We start from the raw sequence: 22,856 nt of genomic DNA on the forward strand, positions 1-22,856 counted from the left end.
TATGTCCTTGTATACTATCCATTTAGTAAGATTGGTGGTTATATTAATGTGATAGATATATGATGGACAGACAGACAGAGTTCTTGGTCTTCTGCTCTTGAAGACTCACACTAATGTTTTTGGTTAATTTCCTTTCAAGAATGCTATCTATTTTAAGACTTATGAAGAAGCTAAAAAGGACTAGGTCACGTTAATGAAGAGAAGATAGATGCTGCACTGTCTAATACAAAAAAAATTAGTTTTCAAAGCATGCATAACTGTATTAAATAACATTAAACAAATGACTGAATTAAATAAATATGCTATTCAAAGGCACAATTAGCTTTGTTCATATTTATTATTTAATACATCCACTGAAAAATATAGGTTACTTGAAATAAAGTGTCCTATCTTTTTTATAATTCATTATCATCGACATTTTCAGCAAAGTAATTTAACAAAGTTAAATTTCACAGGAAAATTATTTGATCTATTGTGATTAATTCAGGGAGCTGATTAAAATAATCTGAAATTGAAACTACTGCTGGTTGAGTAATTCCAAACTGCTTCAACATGCTTTCAAATACCTTACCACAATTTTCATGCTTAATAAACACCCATAATACTTGTATTATTTGTTGATTTTCTTTGTAGAGTTTATAATCAAAACATAGGCTATTTAAATCTGATTTCTATAATTAATTCAATTCATTCCATGTTTTTCTTTTTTTATGAAGAACAGCAACTAGACCACAATATACTCAAGATAACTAATAAGCCATATACAATATTGTATAAAAACATTCATGGTTTGGAATACTGTAATTTTTCACACTTTGTAATAATACAAATAGTACTTAATATTGCACCTTAGGAAGCTGTGTTAACATTAAGTCAAAGTATTATTTTAAGCAGAATAAAAACTAGCACTAGAGTTCTATGTTTTATCACTTCAAGATGATTTATTTACCAGTATTTGTTTATGCATGAACATGATTAGAAATACTCAAATGTACAACTGAAAAAGATCAATGTATAGCTATTATGTGTATCTCAACTTCATTTATTAAACACAAACCAATTTCATACACGCAATATTCTCCTTTAAATAAAAACAGCGGAAAGGTAATTCTTTTATGTTAACATTCTACAAATGAGCTGAACTAAAAGACAAAAGGTACTATCAATGTAACATTGCAACTATAGAAAACACTGCAAATCAGAGAATAAAACTTTTTTTAACGTGATAAATGCAGCTAGATAGCAATCTAGATTATATGGTGATAAGGGGAAGCAGAAAAATTCTTCCTTCCCCAAAACCTGTACTATTTTGGCACAATAATGAAACAATCAAAAGTGGACTCCACTCAATTGGACCCAAATGCCTGTGGAAAAAAACAGGTCTAAACAGTCTATGGAGTTTCTCAATCATCCATGTCATGATTGATGGGATGATTGATGGAAAAAGGTGATTTTTCCAAAAGGCAACAGGACTTTCTTGGGGGGGGGGGGTTTCTTCCCTACGGATCAGTTAGAACTGAAGAAACTTCTTGGATAAGAAGCGAAATATTTTCAAAGAAAAAAGGAAAAAAACCCAAGAAACTCCCATTGTCTTTTGGAGAAAGCACCTTTTGGGTAGGTCTTAACAGCTTTTCTAAAGGTAGGCTCTGACAGCCTGTTGTTTATGGGATGGGAAGAGGCGATATCATTCCAGTGCATTCTCCCAGGTTATTCTTCAATTTTCCTATCTCTGATCCTTCATCATGAGAAACTTAACGTAAGCTGTCCCTTACTAAAGAAAGTGAAAAATGTGAGATAGGTCACAAATTTATATATATATATATATATATATATATATATATATATATATATATATATATATATATATATATATGTGTGTGTGTGTGTGTGTGTGTGTGTGTGTGTGTGTGTGTGTGTGTATGTGTGTGTATATATGTGTATATATATATATGTATATATATGTGTATATATGTATATGTATATATGTATATATGTATATATGTATATGTATGTATATGTATGTGTATATATATATATATATATATATATATATATATATATATATATATATATATATATATATATATATATATTCCATTACAGAAAGAGTAATCTATTTCTAAAGCATTCAAAGTTTCAAAAGTGTAGAATAAGTTATTACCCTCCTTAATGCTGATATCCATTTCTTCTCAATAGAGTAGAATGGAATTCAACTGTGTTCGGTGTTTTATGTTCACCATTACTTTTCCCTAACAGATGCATACTTCAATCTTGGCTATGATGTGTGACTAAGGAAAAACAATTGGCTTTTTAAATAGTTGAAAAGATATATGAAAAGAATTTAGCTCACAGACCCTGTCAGTATTTTGCAGCAGTTTAGATTTAGTATACAAATACCCCCAAGGAGAATATATAATTAGATCTAAGATTAATGTATCTTATTTTAAATGAAAATATAAACAAAATATAGACAAATCACCAATCAAGAAAAAGGTTCACGAAAAAAATAAGGGGAGAGGTAAAAAAAAAAGGGGGGGGACAATGAAATGGAAGATTTAGGTAATTATTCTAATGATAACATAAATAAATTAAATAATTATTTAATTGTTTTTTTAATTAGGGAACTTTGCCAAAAAGATTAAAATACCAAACTGCCAAAGTTTATAGAAGAAATCACCTTGAACAATTGATCTAAAATTTGAACATAATATTATTCTCATAATGCATAGGAATAACACAAGTAATATGTGGTTATAGAGAAAAATTGGATAGATATCCTTTATATAATAGCATACTAATTGAATATGTTATGTATTTTACTGGGAATAAAAGTCTAATTATAAGAAATTGCTATGATGCAATTTCTTATAAAGTTACTTAAAAAATCAAATGTTAAAACAAATCATCTGACAAAATTATGAAAATTTTATATTTTTATCAGAAATTCATTTATTATTTCAACGTATACAGCCATCCATCTCAAATGCATGCCTATGGGCAATTGTTAAGTATTAAAAATCATATGAAAACAAAAATACAATATAAAACCATACAAATCCAATCAGCAGCTAATAAACAAAAAAATAGCAATAGCAATTAATATAACTGTTGTAAAGGGTCTATTACAGATCCAAATCTCCAAGCTTAGTGATAGAACCATGTATTTGTGAAAAGTAGGCAGGGTCAGGGTCAATCTAATCTCCAGAAGAAGAAGGATGTTCCAAAGAAAGAAGTCACATCAGAAATGTTTTTTTTTTTTCCTGGGCGCTGTCAGACTATATTCCAAAGTAGAGGCGATCCAGACCATGGCTTTTCTGACAGACCTGATATGATGGATAGAAATATTTGGAGAGATGCTGTTCCTCAAATTATCCAGCCCCATGCCTTGGAAACCCCATTCAAAAGAATGTGCTTTAAATTCTACACAATTTAATCTGTATAATTTTTACATTGTTCTGATATTGCAGTAAATGAAATAAGTCTGCTGCAACAATAAATAAATTAATATTAAATAAATAATAAATAAAAAGGATTGTACTTCATGGAGCTGTGTTTTATAATCATTAAAGGCATTGAGAGATGTTCAATATCCTTTTTAGGTGTATCTATGTGCTGAAGTTACTGAAAAGTTCAGATCTTTTCTGAATTGACCGTACCTGATATCAAAGATCTCAAGAACTTACAACTTTAACTCTGTACCAGCTATCAATGGTGAAGGAATACTTTCAAGATTAATGGAGAAAGATCTAACATAATAAATTCTTCACCTGCACTTTTCTTTTTTAAGAATTTTTTTAATTACTTGAAAAACAGCTTTCCTGGGTAAAACCAATTTACCTATCTATTCAGCTAAACACTAATTAGTCCATCAGCAAACAACTGTTTAACCAATACGTATATTAGTGCAAAATCCCTCTTGAAATTAGAAATATTGGCTTAGGTATTGGAAAATAAGAGAGAAATCGCTTAACCTATGAACTATTTCTTTATTTAATAATATAAAATAGTATTTAAGAATTGCTTAATTTCAATAACTTGAGAATTGTTTTATAGTATGTGACATAATAAATCCTTTGATAGCATACTATATAATTTTCATCATAAAATAATTGTAGCAATATTTGTTCAATAGCCACAATTATACTTTAGGCCCAAATATGCACTATGCAATATTTATTGCTTAAGGAAAAGGGATAATTTTATGTATGTATGTATGTATGTATGTATGTATGTATGTATGAATGTATGTATGTATGTATGTATATTACATACATACATACATACATACATACATACATATATATATATATATATAATCAATTATAAAACAAGATTACCAGACCTAGCAGCAAAAGAATAAATAAATACATTAAAAATATCACTCTTCTGCGCAGTACTTTTTAGTTATTAATAGTGAAGGCTGTCAGGGATGACTATAAGATTGCATTAAATCAGCTTTTTAAAAATTGGGTCACATCGTATTTTGAGTTATTATGGTAGCCCATAGGCTTTCTATTCTACTCCATTTTACTATCTTAATTTTTAGAAAATACAAAGCAATTCCCAAACTATGCACTGAAGAACGCTAGCTTCCAGTACTAATTCTATCATCTTATTTTTTAATACCTAATGATTATTGAACCAAAAGGGGGAAAATGTGCAAAATTATTCCCTTCAGAATTGCTTTTGCTACTTTTCGGCAATCAATGCCCACGGTTTTTCTTTTCTTTTTTGTTGAAATGAATACAAAAAGAAGAGTTTGTTTTGAGGATTGGGACTTTGTTCACTTGTGAACTTGGGAGCTTTATAAACATTTATCCAAATCTTATTCAAGACTTAATACATCAGATTTTTTAAAATTATTGTTTGTTTTCTTATCAAAATCCAGTGCTATTATACAGCAATTGCACCAATTTTTCACCAATTTCAGAGGGTTCCAGCAATGCTAATCCCAATTTAGAAGATGATAAAAATGAAAGTATATAAATCATATACTCCATATACTCCTCCTCATATACTCCATTTCATCCTCAACATTTTATGTACGTAACTCCAAAATTTGGTATCAAATTTTGGAGTTACATACATACGGGCTTAGTACCAAAATGTGTAAAATATATAAGAAATACATTTATTTATTTTTAATTAAGAATAATTTCTATTCTAGTGTTTTACGTTGCAACAAATAGTTTAAGGTCAAACTGAATATTGCTTTTTGTTTATGAAGTGCAATTGCATATTTTTAAATTTAAGTATGAAAAATGTAATCCAGATCAAATCTTATCATGTGAAGGCTATTTTAAGCCATGGCATGGATTTCAATCTCTATTAATTCAGTTTGCATTTTTAAAAAATACCTATGTATTACAAGGGAGAATCTGTTACGTATCCAATTTGCAAGCACAAAAGTCCTTAATCTGCATTGTAAAAACACCAGTTTTAAAATGTTAGATTTCATATTGTCCATGCAATCAGAACAGTTATTTGTTTTAACAAATAACTTTCCAAATGCAAACCAAATTTATACAAAAACTAAGCTGATTTAACTGGTGTTGTTTTCATATAATGTCTGCAATGTGGAAGCAGTTAAAATGGGTTGAAATTCTAAACATGTTTACTAGAAAGTGAATCTCATTTGAAAACAATAGGAATTTGTTTTGCTTAAACATGCCTAGGATTTCAATGTTAAGTTTATAAAATCCCAACTTGTTTATGTTTTCAGATTACCTATTTCATACTGTTAATGAATTTATTTTAGGATTTGAAGCTTGCACATACCCAAAGCAGCTACTTAGCTATAGACTTTAAAATAATAATTCTGTTAATCTGTTGAAGCAAAATGAATGAATTATTTTATTATAGTATGTATTATAGTATGAGATTAGCACATTTATACTATATAAAATAATCTTTTGCAAAAAAATAATAATTAAGAAACATAATAAATGTAGCGGTCAATAATTAAAATAGGAGATAAAAATGTATTAAGTAAATTTATGCAAATTATTTATTTTATTACCAAAATATAGCTAAATTCCTATGTACATGCAAATATTGTTCTGCAGGTATCTGACCTTTGAAAATAAAGAGTTCAATTACAAAATAATATTTTGTATGGAGAAAATGTAAAAGACTCTGGATGTTTCTGGGTTTTATTGTCCTACCTATTTTTCTACAACAGCAATTTGTACACCCACAAAATCAGAGATCAACACAAGTCACACTGGCATCTTATGCTGGTATTTCATATTGCATAAAGCCTGCAGCTGGAAAATAAAATGAACCGGCAGTTACATGGATACATTGTCTGAATCCAATACATAACAATGCAAAAGTAAGTTCCATTAAAATAAATAGGCTTTTTAAATCTTAGATAAGCAAATATCAAATAAATGGACTTAGATAAATAAATAATAGATAAACATTTAATTAAGGATTGTAACTGTTTCAGCAATCTGTAAAAATATTACTGTGCAATCCTTTACAACATGCGTGGAAAGTGATAGAATTGGTACAAGAACATTAAGAGAGCTTTATTGTATTAATGGTGCGTCTTCCAAAACACCTCTTCAAAAGGTTCAGCATATTTCAAAGCTTACTCAAAACCCTGATAAAACTGAAGGGAATATAATTCTGTGTGGTGGAAAGAAGAAGACAGTCTCTTATATGCATGTAATACTGCATGTGTTACATGGGTGCCAACATTATTGAATTCTGATAAGGAAAAAACAATTGCATGCTTAGTAAACTAAGCAACGTTTTGGTTTAGCCCTCAGAATTCAATGTGACTTCCTCACAGCTATGAGATTGAAGTATGTATTTGTATATTTATAAATAAAACAGAAAGTATAATTGACTTGATACACATAGAGAAGAAAATACCATTAAGTTATCATTCAAAAATTACCATAATTTGATTAAAAAACAAAGGCCACTCTGATGCTGCAACTGGAGAAGAAAACAGCTACTGTATCGGTTAGAAGTTTGCTAAGTCATCTAATACCTCTACACAGGGAGCTGCATCAGTTATAAACTTATTCTAGGTACTGGTGATTCCTTGTAATATCTTAAATTGGTTGGGTCCACAATATCTTTGTGTCCAACTACTCTGATTAAACTTAAATTAAAACTGGGGACTGCTGAGAGTTCCTAACTAAGAAAAATAGATAAGAGTGGGACCTCAGAAACAAGACAGATTTGGTATAATTTGCACTCCCAAATCAAGGTGACTTACTCCCTATTACGTACAAAAAAAATTAGTTAAATGCTGCTCTTCTACAAAACCTTCTAGGAACAATGTTATGCTATGCAGTTAAGCTGATATATGGGAATGGATGATTCAATGTTTTGATTACTGTTTCATTTTAACATAGATTGGTTTTCAGTGTCACATCTTTATTGCACCTGTAATATATATCTAGATTCTATAGAATGAGGTAACATACAAATCTGAGTAAATACATAAACAACTAGAAACTATAAATCATAAGATTATTTTTTTTCTTAACAGCTTTTTAAAAAATACAGCCAAATAAAATGTACATGTTTTCTATCTTGGATTTTTTTTCTTAAATGCCAAACAAAAATACTAGCAGTGTAATAGGGTTAAAAGAAAAATCCCATGACAGTTGTAACTCTTGCCTTTCCCACTGTACATATTAAGAAAATGTGCTAATTATGGCATCACAACTATGATAAAGTCTGTGCCAGGAGTTTATTGGCAACCCTGGCTAGCAGAAATATTGATATGTTGCTTTACTTTCATATGCCATTGCTCACATAATTGGGAGGAAAAGACTATATCCTTCATCCTTACGTTTTGCTGAAGCTGTTGCTTATTAATATGTTTGAGTAACTGAAAGCATCAATAACCTTTATTTTATAAACCCCAAGATCTATTCTGCTTTTCAGACTGAACTGATGGAAAAGTCTTGTAAACGGTGGTAGATAATACTTGACTATTATCTCCATTTTGTTTCCTTTCTGTATTTTTTATTCGATATGTAGAAGAAACTGCCTCTTCCTACAATATCAGTTCCTCTAGTTGTTGCCTAATTAGGAATTAGAAGGCACACGTTTGGCAGCTCTTGCATTGCTATTATTTCTTGTTGCTTGGCACAAAATTCCTCTAAGAAGCAACACTACTACTATATCCCTCTTAGTGATGGATCACTAATTTTTAATAAGCCAAATTGCTAAAGAATGGCAAAATGCACTGAACCAACAAGAGTAAACAAATAAAGAATGATGTTGCCTTGCATGGAAATGTTCTTGGCTTGCCTGATTTGAATGAATTTACCAATAATAAATCCATTTAACAAAATATAAATGCACGCATATAGACAAAAAACTGATATCAGTTTCCAAAAATTTCATTTTTTTAACAAAATATATGAAGCGAAGCAACAAATACTTTTTCTTGTAAATATTATGAATCCTCGTTTTCACCAATAAATAAAATTATTCTACAAAAGTTTTCTTTGACGAACTGCCCTAGAATTCTAACATGGTTAGGAACAAACAAAAATTTGTGGCACTGATTATTGCTTTATTATTTTTATTATTTTAGAATTTACGTCTCAATCACTTGGTTGAGTTGGGTAGAAATTGAATGAATGAATAAATGAATGAATGAACGAATGATATAGTTTGCCATTTTTTGGTTTAGAACTGTGATTTGGAAGAAATATTTCAGAGCTTATGCTTGCACAGTACCTCTCTGCTAATAAATAAAGCAACATATATATTTTCACACATCAATGCAAAAAAAGATGTTTTCTGGAGTCACATAAATTTTAATGAATGCATTTCTTAAAGTTCCATGACAAAGCCTACAAAATCTCAAATTGCTTGAAATTATAGCAAAGAGGTGCTGCTGCACAATCCCAAATTCCAACGCCCTTTTTCCAAATCATATTCCGAAGGATATGCAAGTCTTCATTTACAGTACAACCTTACATTGGTCCATTTATAAGTATGCAATCATGAATTCATTGTGTTACTCCCATCTAAGCAGATATAGAATTAAAACTTAATGGAATTTTTGTGTTTTACTTATGTTTCACTTATAAGTTTTACTTATGTTTCAGATCATTACTTTCAAACTAATCCCTCTTTACAAAAAGTATTATATAAATAAATCCTACATTCTTATACTCACTTGTTACAAAATACTATTCTTTCTTTGAGTATGAGAAATGTATAGGATTTTTTTAGACAAAAGTGATACTAATGACATTTTGTCACTAACTTACCCTTGTTAAAACTATTTCTAACAATAAATTGTTGAATAGCTTTCCAAATTAATTGAAGAACTGTTTCACCTTAATTAGAAACTTTCAAATGTACATTTTACTTTACTCACAAAATAGGTAATCCTTCTTTGAAATATTTTAGCATTATATACCATGATTTCCAATTACAGGATTTGCAAACGCTACTTTTTGACATAGCTGTCAACTGAACATCTTGAAATTTAAAATAAATAAAAAAACTATGTGCGATCATTCATCAGTTGTTATATAAATTATATTAAAAGTACTAATTGGTTGCCATTTTGTTCTAAGTATTTTCTTGCTTGATACATGACCTATGAATGTTCCTTTTCACTGAAAAAAAAATATTAAGAAAAGATTTTGATTGGTTTAGAGGGACTTTTAATATATCCTGTATACAGTATGGGTAGTTTGTTTATGTATCTATTTATTATCAATCTATGTTTATGTATTCATTCCCTGTGAATGTATATCAAAATTGAGAATGCTTTAAATTAAAAATACAGAAAAGAGATTATTTCATATGTTAAAAAAGCATTATTATAATCTGAACCATTTGTTGGTGGCGCATGCATATATGAGATTATAAAACTTTTAATAATTCTAAAACTGGTAGGTCTAAAATATATATCTTTCATAATAGAGAATATTATGTACAGTAAAATCTTTGTCTGAAGAAAATAGGAAGCTTTTCACAAATTTCTCCTTCCTCTTCAACATCTTTGATCAACACCTAGTAGTAATCTAAAGGTCTGGGGACAGAAAACACTGGCAAAAATTGTCTCCCCCACCCTATGGGAATGCAGATACATTAAATTAAATCCCATTTTCAGATATTGTTCATCTGAATAATATTTCAACCTATAAGCATTCAATGAAATGGGTGTTGAGTTTACTGATCAAACAGATCTGACTAGAAATGGATTGTAAAAGAAATATTTTATGACCAATATTTTATAATTTTTAGTGTTCGTTTGGCATTAAAAAATAGGCCTAGTTCACTGACATAATATATAGCAATGTAAAAATATAAGTTAAAAAGCTGATTAAAGCCACATTTATAACCAAAAACTAAGTTCTTAAGTGACAGAAAATGAAATTTACGAAATTAGATTCATCATTATAGTTTGTCTGCATGAATATTTTCTGGGGCCCTTGAAAGAATGTTAATTTTATTTATATAAAAATTATAATAGCGTTTTGAGTCTTATACATCTACAATAGTTTAGGATTTGATATGAAATATTAAATAAGTCATTTGCTGTATTTCTCTCCTTTTTGTTACTCATAATAAACTAGATTCAAAAATTCAATTATTTACTACAAATAAATTAGTAGATGAAAACTACCCTCGAAAATGGAATCAAAGGATTAGTAACACAATTCTTTGCCAGAACGATTTGTACATTTACAAATGGATGTATGAATGTGCTAATAGTTGCTCTCAATGGCAAATTGGGTGGAATATAAATTATATATATGTGTGTGTGTATATATATATATAAGCAGTTTGAGAATTATCACATACCAAAATACTTATTTTTTAAAAAAAAAACCTCCTTTTTTGAAAGTATTTGTAGGCAATTTTCTTTGCACTCTGAACAGTTCTTGTACATACGTTATATGTGTAACTGGAGAGTACAGAAAAGCTTGTAGTGTTGAGCATCTGAGCGAAGTTCACCCAGTATAAACAGTGAATATGAGCACAAGCATATACAATTCAAATATATTTCGGTGATTTTTTGTTTTTTTAATTAAGTTATATATGGCTTTGTTTCTTACCTAACCCATTTTTCTCCACTCTGTTCTGCCTACGAAGCTATACAAGCGGCACATGGTACTGAGGACAATGTATTTTAGTCACAACAATGATAAGCAAGTTTTTATTTTCTGCATTTATTAATAACATTTTAAAACTTGATCACATTTTCCCCACATGACTGAAATATCAGGATTTCACAGGGCATTTTCACTGATCTATAAACTATCACATAGAGGATCTCTTTGGCAATCAAACCAAACATCTCATTATATTTAAATGATTAATGCAGCACTAGCTACAAAATTAACTTCTTCAGTACAAGGTATATTCTAATTAGCAATGATCCTTAGTCTGTCTGTCTGTCTGTCTGTCTATCTCTCTCTCTCTCTCTGTCTCTCTGTCTCTGTCTATGTCTCTCTCTCTCTAAGAAAGAAATATAGACTTTGTTTTGCAATTGTTTAAAATCACAGTATATCTCTAGTGGCTTTTAGAATAATGTGTATGAATCATACCCAAGTTTAAGACTAGCTACAAGAAATATTGAATATGGTGAGTGTTATATTTGGGTGATAAATCAATAGCTGTAAGGTCAGCAGAAAGTGGTTTCAAAAACATTTGTCTTATAAATTTGACATTTAATTTCTGAATGACTACAGATTTGAACATAAATGGAAGAAATATATGCGTGCGCCCGCGCGCGCACACACTCACACACACAAAGAAACTGCTCTCAAAGGCATATATGCCTCACTAGAATTGTAATGCTGGAAAAATGGTTTAATAATCTAGAAGTTGGAAAGTAACATGTTTAATGTACGAATTTAGTTTGATTTGTTTGTTGTTGTAATATTCAAATATTCAAATTCTTTATAATAGGTCTGCAATCTAGACTGAATAAAACTAACATTTACAACTTAGAGCTACAAAATGGAACCTACAGACTAGAATAAAATGTATAAGATAAAAGATTTATAATCCCACTATATTGCTCTCAGCAATATTTGAGTTTTAAAAGCCTGCAAAGACAAACTTTGCTACTGTAACATTAATTTGCACTGAACAATAATTCAGTGAAAACTAATAATAAGAAAGCATTTGACTCTGCAAAACAATATAATCAGCTTATAAGGAAAAGATCTGATCATTCTTAGTTTTAATTAAGTAATCTTTATTTCAAGAAACATATTTTATTACATATTGGACAATAATTTATGGGAGGAAAATACGTAATCAGTAGTAGTTATAAGGCCTGCTGAAGCCAAACTATAAACTCAGATCTATCAATCGTAAAAGGAAATGCTTAGTTTTCTCATTAAACACAAACAGCAAAAACATTATACTTTTTAAAACTTTTCTAAGTTCCTAAACATAATGTAAAATACTTAGCCTTATAATTAAAAAGTATAACGATAACTAGGCAACTACTCTCAACAACATTTTTCCACCCTAACCTTAATGTCAGCACCTGTGTACTTGTGTGTACATTCATCTCATCAAGTCAACACAGGCAGAAAGCCCAGGATGTCTGTTGGACTTATTCTATTTGTTTCAGAGCTGGCAGACTGTTAGATCTGCAAGAAGAGAAAGAATTTGTAAGGAACAAATCTAGCTGTCTCTAACAATAAAACAGGCCACCATATCCTAAATTCTAAAACACATCTATAGATAATATTTGTAAAAGTAGAGATGTGTTTATTTGCTTTACTTTTACTAATGAATGTAAAAGTCTATGTAGCTACTGAATGGATAATGTCTAAAGCAAAATGCTAGAGTCTATACTGATAAGCACTGTATACAGAGAACAATTTTCAGACCAACTAAATAGTCTGTAATGTACTTCTGGAGCATTTTCCTGTACACTTCTAATCATAGGAAATTCCCTGGACTGGAGATGGGTATCATCAGCTTTTAATTGCCAATATTTTATGCTGTGAAAGCCTGAAATAATATCACTGATCTTTTATTAAAAGCATGTGTATTTTTAATTATAGAACGTATTATATTCTTATTAAAGAAAAATAAATTTAAAACATGTTTAAATAACACTACAATTGTTCAGCTGTTTATTTTTAGGGGAAAATTCTACACCATTTGGAACAAAACTACTTAAGTAATCTGCTTATCTATACAGGATTTCAAGATGTTAAGCCATGAACTTTAAGTGATATCCAAAATTCAGAAAAAAATGTATGCAATAAGATGATATCAATATGAATGGCCTTTCATTATGAAGAACTAAGCACTTTTAATATACCATGAAATTTATTAAAAATTATAATTCTAAGTAGCCTGCTTGGTCATACTCAGCTTAAAGTTCTTTATACAATAGCATAGGCACAGTCTCAATATAATAATATATTTAAGTCTAATTAAGTTCACTGACGAACAGTTCACAAGAACACTCATTATTATAGCTTTGTGGTCACCTTTGAATCTCTTTTTAACGTATCTTTAACAGGAAGAGCAGTTCTCTTCCTGTTGATGAACGAGTCATTTTATGCTTCCATAGTTCTTTTCACATCTTTGATGAATTGTAGTGATAACTACTATTAATGAATCTATGGATAATATTGCTATATGAGACTAAATCCCCTTGAAGGTGAGATTTCTAGTAAACATGCACAGAAATATACTGCATGTTAATAGTATCATTCTGGTACATAGGAATTTTTTTTTACTTTACCCCATGTCCATATATTGTTCTGGAGACACTTAAATGGCCATAGGTTTCGTACATGTTACATTTTAATCTAATTATATAAATGGAAAGACTATACTCTTTTAAAGATTCTTGATGGAATTATGAATATATTTTTATAAAATACTGCTCAAAATATATCTGCATTTGCAAGTTTTCAAAATATATCTCTAATCTAGAAACACAGTATCAAGGAAAATATATTTCAATACTCAAAAGCATCAAACTTATCTCTTTGGAAGAACTGAAAATAGAATTCAGATGGTCTACGTTCAATATATAAATCTAGATTTCTAAGTCATAGACATCAGTGCAAAAGTGTTTAAAGTTTAAGGACCACATATGATCCTTAACAGTATCTCTATTATGCCAACTGTAGCTTTAAAAGAATTTTTCAAATATTTCATAGCACAAATTATGCAACCCATTTAAGAACTAACAATTGTGAATACCTTTGAAGAATAAACTTTGAAGAATAAATCAGTGCATCTAGCGATATTACAACTCTAGTCATAATCTCTTCAATACTTGACTTGCATCCATAATATAATTTCCAAAATACAATTGAAGGTATTTCAGAATAAAATGTCATCCATGTTTACATATATTTGTATATATATATTTATTTTTAAGCAAAGCATTATTTTATTTTTAATTAATTAAAATGTAAATAATCACTCATTTAAATTTCAGAAGACTATTGGGGTATCCCATTTAAATTATTTTATCTAATTCGGTCTATTAACTGTATATAAAACTTGTGTAAACATTCTAATTAGAAGTGCATTATAAACTCAAAATTATTATAGAAATCTCTACATAAACTTTTTTTTCCGTTTATGAACTTTTTTATTGAAATTAATTCACAATATCCTAATTCTTTTATGGCTTTGGATTTTACAATGCAGTACTATGAATATTTACTCAGAGGTAATTCCCCATGTATCACTCTAGCTTAACTAGTAAACCCTCATAGAAGAGTATTCTAACAGTATAAGAATCCAAAGATGTAAATGTCTCCTTGTCAAGTAATATCTCTCATGTTAATTAAAACTCATATGATGAATTAGACTATGGGGTTTGAACGTCCAATGATAAAACATATATTGTATTAAATGTATTAAATTCTAGAATTTGTCTTTAAAAAGGCTTGTAGTATGAACAAATATGGCAAAAATATATAATATCATCATATTCTATTTAAGACCAGAAAATCTAGTTCATACATTTTAATACAGCACTATGGTAGGAAATGTATCACTCCATCAACCATATGTTACTTTGATAAAGTTCTATAACCCATTACTTTCTGGTATTTTAAAATACATATGTACATGTCTGTTTCTTTGCAGTCATTAAAAAGGTATTCACTTATACAACTGGTCTGGGTTCATTGGTTTAAATGTTCCAGTTCTGACCTCACTGTCCTAGGGATTATTTATATTGAAGTACTGCACTACATTACATTTTAATTGATACCACAACAGGCAGAGAAACAAAACATTTAATACTGTGCTTTGATTTAAGCAAAGGAGCAACATGTGCAAGTCATTTGGTCAAATTCAAAGCAGCAAACATTTCCGCTTTCACAAGCAAAGTGGGCAAATTCAGTTTATTATTTCACCACCTTTGACAAATGCATATTTCAGCATGTTACTTTTATTCTATGATATAACACTCAGCATTCAAAAAAAGGCAAATTCTCCCAGATCTCTCTACCTGTTACAAAATTGTCTGATTTTGGTTGAAATGTTTTTGACTAGTTTTTTTTTTTAATAAGATGGGAAGATGTGCCAAGGTTTAGAAATGTAACAGTAACTATCAAGGAAATTAACTTAGAGAAACATTATTCATTGCTAATCCTCAAGTATTGTTTTACTTAAAACAATTTACTTAAAACAATACATTAAAATTAACTTGATGAACAGCCAGCTAAACCTGATGTACTTAAAAACAAACCATTTTTACCTTTTCTTTTTTACTTTGGCAATGTCTACTTTCTCTCTACCATCAAACACAGTAAAACAGTTTTTGGCAAGCACCAGTAAACTATTTTAAAACATTACCTACAACAACAACAGAATCAATATGCTACAGTATTCTAAATCCACAGCACAAAGCGAATGTAAGGTAAAATCACCCATAAACCTAGAGTAGTCCAATAAGGTTTAAGAAAAGCAAAACAAAAATCCTACTGAAGTAGATTTGAACAACTTCTTTGCATGTTAACAAGCTGACACAACACTCAGGTGCCTTATTTATACACTAACAGCAATAGAAGGATTGCCATTATCAGCTAGTAAAAAACAAGAAACATGCCAGGGTAGGCAGATTCCCTAAAAGAACTTTCTAATCCAACTGCATGATTCACTCTAGTGTTCTCCTGTAACACTCCATTGTTAAAGGAGAATTAAGAAACACCCCCAAAAAAAGTTTAATTTGTACTCACACTTGTTTTTGTTTTTTAAGCAAAGAAAACAAACAAGCAACATAAAAGTTGTTTTTACACAATGTCAACTGAACATTTTATACTGAGGCTGTTTTGTTCAGTGACACAAAGCACATATATTCAATAGTGGACTAGCCTTAATTTCATTCCCTGGCAAATGATGCTAAATCACCATGAAATCATTAACTACAGACAGGACACTTTACTTTTGCACCGTGAGAACATCAGCAACTACTACTGCATGTGAATGCATACTCTTTGACAGCATGAGTCATTCTGATGTGGAAAGCCTCCAAGACCCAGGATCATCTGAAAGCTCTGAAAACCTTGGGGAAGGCAGGAGGAGGTTCCCTTTATTCCTTTAGTCTGACTTAAACAGTTTACTCCAGACTAACCCTGTTAAACAAAGAGGAAACTGAGCCCGGGGAGGGAGAGCAACAGTTCTGCTTTCTGGAGACCTCATAACAGGTGTTACGTGTAACTGGAGTCTCCCCGCAGAAGCCCAGGGCGACTACAAATATAAACATAGCTTAATATTTTAAACCTAAGCACACTTCAGACTGACATAATCTCAGAGCGCCGCGGTAATTCTAGCTGCGCTGCCTCTTCAAAATTTCCCGAACGTGATTTCCCTTTCCCCCCCCCCATAAGATTTGTTACCTATCAAACAGAAAATAACCAAAAACCGGCCCTCCACAGGATCGCGCGCACCCGCGCGCGCGCGCGGACGCCCTTTCAAGACGCTTCGAGTCCCACCTATATTCGCTTTCACGAGTGATTTACCGGCGAGTTACAGATGATCTAATAAGAGATTATTATTTTTTTGCCGGCCGTACAAATAGGTCATTAAGGGAGAAATTAGCTGGAGTCGTCACTGAAGCGATATGGATGACCAAGAGAAGCGAGGTCCAAGGCAATGCCTTTTTAGAGCAGCCCGGGCTGACGGTTACGAGAAAAAGTTTGCTCTCTTTTTTACAAACAAGTGTCTCGTCCACCCCTCGACACTCACTTACGCGTATTTGAGGCCGCAAAGCCGCTGGGAGCGTCCGTTTGTCCGTTTCCCCTTTGAAAGAAGCATCGGACCCCGACAATGCTGCCGGTGCCAAACCCCTCAAAGACTGCGCCGGTGCTAAAAGCGCGCCGTCTTCCTTCCTTACCTGGGATTGGTGCTGTTCCAGTAGACGGCATAGCGATCGGCCACCGTTTTGGAGCTGGGATCTTGGCTGAAGACGCACGTCCAGAGCAGCAGAAAGACCAGCGTCAACATCTCCACGTGGAACATCACTCCCCGCCACAAGACACGGCGAAGTGGGTAGACAAGAGGAGCTGCGAGCGCGTGTGCGTCTTTTCAAAAAAAAAAAAAACAAGGACAAGAACAAAGGAAAACACCGAGAGAAGCGGAGGAGGAGGAAAGAAAAAGAAAAGGAGGAAGGACGAACCACAGAAAGTCACAGGACACACACAAAGAGAAAAGTACAAGGGAAACGAGGCGGCTTGAGGAGATCCCCGCCGAAAAAAAGCCGGTCCCGAGGAGAGATCCTTAGTAGGGAGCCTGAGTGCCCCGATAGGGGGAGCTGAGCGACGAGACGGGCAACAGCAGCAGCAGGCGGCGGCGGCGAAGGAGAAGGCGGGAGGCGCTCATTCACGGCGGCGAGTCGTGTGTGGAGCCTAAGGCGAGACATGCACCGGCCCTGCCCCCGTCCAGCGCTGGTATGGGCGGCTCCGCCGTCCTGGCTTCCCCTCCCCTCGCAAAGGGCTGCTCTCCCCCCGCCCTGCGCTCTCCCTCTCTGGGACTTTCTTCTTTCCGCCTTTTGGCGCGAAGGGTCCGAAGGAGCCGAGAAGGAGGCCGGCGGGGAGAAGGAGCTGCTGCGGCAAAGCTTCCGAGGAGGCAGCAGACGGCCGCTTTGGGCTGGCTTATCTCGAGCTGCTGCTGCGGGAGGCCGGAGTTGAAGCGTCTGGCTCGCTCTGGGAGGGATGCTCCGTTCCTCTTCTTTGGCTGACGGATAAAGGAGAAAACCCGCCCGGAATCTACAGAGCCAGAACCGGCGGCGGGAGAAGGGAGAGAGGACCGAAAGGAGTTTGCAATCCCAACCGACTCGCTTCTGGATGGGGTGCCCGGAAAAAGAGAGGACGAGAAGCGGAAAGTGGGAGAAAGGACGTCTTCCAGCTCTCGGGGCTTCTTTCGCTGGGAGGGCGAGGAAGCAGCTTTTCCGCTCCCCGGGAGGTGGGAGCAGGCGGTCTCTCCTTCAAGCTTCGCCAAGTGGCTCCGGGAGCGAAGTGAGGTCCGAGTCCCTGGAATGTCAACTTTGCGAAAGAGGGAGGCGGCAGGATTAAAATAAAACCGGGGGGGGGGGGAGAGAAAAGAGGTCGAAGAAACCCGCAAACGCTACATCAGAGGGCCAGCGAGAAAGGCAGGACGATTGGGGGGGGGGGGAGGAAGAAAGCTTCCCGGGGCTTGCCCTGCAGGCAGCTGCACCCCGCTCTCAGAATCCGCCGCGGCGGGAGTGGAAAGAAGCGGGGGAGCTCCTCTCTCCCGAGTCCGCCAAGCAAATGAAAGAAAAGTCGAATGCAGCGGCTGGCAGGCAGGGACCGCGAGGAGCAGCCAGGATTGGAGGAGCAGAAGTCAACACTGCCAAAGAGGAGGAAGGAAAGGGGGGCGGGGGTCTTTAAATAGTCACGCCCACTTTTTTTTCTCCTTTTTCTTTTTTTTTTTTTTTCAACGACCGGTTTCTTCCCCGCGTATAAATCGTCAGCAGTCGCCAAGGAGAAGCGGGGATACTGGCGGGGTGGCTGTCTGTGGGCAACAGACAGGCTGCGTAGATGCTCTATGCGGGGACCGTAGCAGACATCCTACATGTGTATGCGTGTCAGGTTTGGAAGCCTCCGTTTTATGTCTGTGCCTCTGCACAGAAACGGAGCAAGCGGCTGGCTTGGGAACGAAAGCGCTGCTGGTAGATCATGTGGGGTTTTTGCATGCAGTTTACTTGTGCGGGAGGAGGAGGAGGAGGAGGAAACGCGGAGTAGCCAGTCAGAGCCCAGATTGTTTGCTTTATTGATTGTTTTTCCCCGTTTTCTTTCCCTCCAACCCGATTGGACTCCGATCTTATCAAAAGAGGCGTCTCCGCCTCGTGGCCCGCCCTTCACACCAAACAGACTCGCCCACCTTCTGAAAACCTGACTAATTGAATTACACGAAGTGGTTTCTTGATGCAGCAGGTAACCGTCTCGGTGGTGGGGACTGCGAAGCAGAATTGCAGGGCGATGCCTGGTGCCGGCTCTTGCCTCTTCCCGCGTCCCCGTGGAGAGGGAGGTGGAGGGACAACCAAGCGCAAGCCATTCACCCAAATCTGGGGGGAAGGAATGCGGCACCAGCTGCTGAAGGAAGCGATCGTCTGCCGAGATCCATGGAATTTCACCCGAACCTGCCAGCTGAATCTGGCTCTTTTGAGTGTGATCTGTTTTTAAAGGGAAGTGGGGGAGAAATGAGCGTAACTGTCTGGTAAACAATTTGCGTGAGATTTTCTGTTCCCGATGTTGGAAGTCGACGCCTTGCTAATAAACAGGTCAATCCTGGACTTTTGCGTAAAATTGTTAAAAAAAATAAAGTGCTCTTTGCTCCATCTGCACCTTTATTTGCGGGTCTCCAGGCCTTTGCCCGCTGTTGAGTTCCTTCCGTCGACAGAAAATTGCAGTGCCTGGCTGTCTATACCTTCTCTTTTTCCAGGGTCTGCCAGTTACCCGACTTCCTTCCAAAATAGCAGGTGATTAAAGCCTATTCAGTTTTACAAAGCTCACGGAGGACGGGTGCTTTATCTCTGTCTTATTCCTGGGTGGGGACAAGACAAACTCAGATGACATGGCAGAAAAAAAGTGTGCCAGAGCAGGCTAATGCCATGTCATGGTTTGATGCAAGAGTAATGTCAGAACACGTGCTACTGAGAGAGAAATTGTGGACCTTAGCAAGTCCCATTTCATCAGCTTTGTCCCCAGGACAGACCTCTTTTAAGTCTGCAAGCAGATGCATTTGTATGCTGCCCCCGCTTGTGAGCCAGCTCAGGTGACCTTTCTCCAGAAAGCAATTTTAAGGTGGTGTACTTTTATATGGATCCACCATCACCCCTTCACATAAATAAAAACAACACTCCAGTGGAAACCAAAATCCCAGGCTAATAACTAAGAATAAACACTGCTCCACAAGTTGTAAGTGGAACTTTACAAGAAAATAAATTAGGAAGTGCAATTAATTGTACACTATTCAGAATCGCTCTGTAAGTGAGATGGGCAGTCTTTAAACTTCATAAATAAATAAATAAATAAATAAAATGAATCTTAAAGGAATATAGGCTGATTTGTGTCCGTTCTTTTGGCAACTTGGGGAAAGACACAATACATTTTGGGCAGGAGTTTTCCTCCCTGCTTTCTAACAGCATTACTTTTTATTCTGTGAGGAATGTTCTTTCAAGTGTAACAAAATAGTTTTTCAGCAACCGCCCCTCCCCTAGAAGTATGTGTTTTTAACTGCTCTGTGTCTCTGGCTATAATTTTTTGAAGCTTTCCAGTTGTTTCAAAGTGCCCATGTTCCCTCTAGTGGTGAATTTTAAGACAACACCTGAGGCATTTCTAATAAGGGATTACACTGAGTTTATTTTAATCAGTTTGCCTATACCAGGTAAGATATACTTCAGTATTAAAAAAATAAAATCCTCTAAGAGTTGCTAAAAAATATGGAATAACCCTTTCAGATAATCTAAGAATAGGAAAGGTTTTGAGAATACAGATCTATTGAAATACATTTCATATGGAGGGATTGATTCGAATTAATAACTTAATAGAAGTAAATAAAGATAGCAAATATAATATTTACTGACTGATGATACAGACTGAAACAGGAAAGCATGCCACAGTTTTCTGCATTATAATTTTCCATATTGCTGAAGCTGGTTTTTTTTCTTTATAACTATGCCTAAAATGGCCACTATAGAGTTAAGCTGGTGGTGTGATAAATTATTAACAGGATAACAGGTTACAAGCAAAATGCAATTGTCATAGTTCTATTTTCAAGCAGCTGACATTAAAGAATAAACAGAAGCAGTAGCACAATAACTTTGGATCCATCCTCCTTTCCCCCCCCCCCCCCCCCAAAGGAAAGTATCATGGCTTTCAGATTGGCTAGTGCCACTACGAAACAATCCATATGGGTTTAGTGACTTAAATTTGTTCATATATCTATTAATCTATGTGCCTTTTATTATGATGTAATTAAACAATTATTGAAGGTACTTATTTTTGCCAATAAATATCTTTTCACTTTTGCCTATAATTAGAATCATAACATGTTAAGTGATTTAGTCTGCATGAACATGCATTAAAAAAATGAAGAATTTTCACTGAGGAATGCGAACAAATATAACACAATGGTTGCAAAGTTTCCCCTTGCTACTCTGTAACAATCAACAAATACTTACATGGATTTTTTTCCTTAGCTAAAATGAAAAATAAAAGGGACCTACTAAAAGAGTAGAGATTATTTTACAAGTCATGTCTTATATCTAGAGTGCTAGACATAGTAGTTGCTAATAGGAAATAAATGCAGAAGACAATTCTTTTAAAATGGAATAATACATTTTGACAGATTTTTAATACTGTACCTAAAATGCCTTGCATTGAATTAGTTCACTGATCCACTTACCTTCTATTATTTTTCATTTCTTGAACTGGGCACAAGATTCACATTTAAGCTATTGTGCTGTTTGAAAGGGGATTGTTGATTTCCATCCTTTACCATTTTAATTAAGGATGCAGAATGGAGAAAATGAAGCAGAGAAAAGAAATATTGAGGGCTACCTGATACTAGCCAATTAGCCCAAAATAGTCCATGCTTGAAGTATTGTTGAAAGGGGACTACCTGCATTTTGACTTTGGTAACATACACAATAATAAACTAGGCCTATTAACACATGGCTAATACCACTGAGATTGTATGATGAATATTTATTCTACTTTTGTATCTGCGTGCATGCAAAATTCATTTTTCCGGAAGGAAAGCTGGCAAAACAGAAAAAGAACATTATGTTTAAAAAGTATATTGCACAATTGACTATTAACGGTCACAGAAAACTTTCATTTTGGCACTTATTTTTAGAAAGGTAGCCATGTTAGTTTGTTTCAGTCAATTAAGTAGTATCTTAAAGACTTGTTTGATTAAACAACCCCATACAATCTCTTGCCTTATATGATAACAAAGAAAAAGAAAGATTTCCCTTGACAGCAAAAAAAAAAAAAAAAAAGAATTGACTTCCACAGATCCTGGGATCAACTCAGCTCTTGCATCCTCAAATATAAACTTGCAAGTACACTGGATCTTGGTTACAATAGTTATCTGCGCCTTGTGATTGAAGGGGCAGCACAGTAGAGAGAGAGAAATCAGCAAGTGAGAAGGCAAAGTGAGTAAGTTATTCGCCTTCAACTTGTAAAGATAAGATGAAAGCAAACAACTTACTGACTTTGCCTTCCCACTTGCTGGCTTAAAATCTCAAAAGGTTGGGAAAAATGAAAAATTCCTCATTCAGCCCTAAGATTTGCAAGAAGCGGAAGTTACCTTAAAACGATTTCCATCACAGGAACTGGTTCCCTCTAAATATCAGCATGGACTTCTGCAGAGTTTTTCGGCTG

General features: G+C 34.2%; 1 protein-coding gene across 3 annotated transcripts in view; it reads right to left on the bottom strand.

Annotated features, from left to right (window-relative positions):
• EFNA5 (ephrin A5) overlaps positions 1-20,610 on the bottom strand; it is a 213,547-nt gene extending 192,937 nt beyond the window's left edge. Inside the window, exon 1 of one of the 3 annotated variants that reach the window (XM_081942268.1) lies at positions 17,342-20,610. In XM_081942268.1, coding sequence (XP_081798394.1) covers positions 17,342-17,466 — 125 coding nt within the window. In that variant the 5' untranslated portion in view covers positions 17,467-20,610. Of the gene's footprint in view, positions 1-17,197; positions 17,296-17,341 lie in introns of those variants that run through there. The other 2 variants (XM_081942266.1, XM_081942267.1) reach the window with 2 other exon arrangements.
• Positions 20,611-22,856: the final 2,246 nt, after the last annotated feature.

The sequence above is a fragment of the Natrix helvetica genome, assembly GCF_964273705.1.
Source record: "Natrix helvetica genome assembly, chromosome: 2".
NCBI lineage: Eukaryota > Metazoa > Chordata > Lepidosauria > Squamata > Natricidae > Natrix > Natrix helvetica.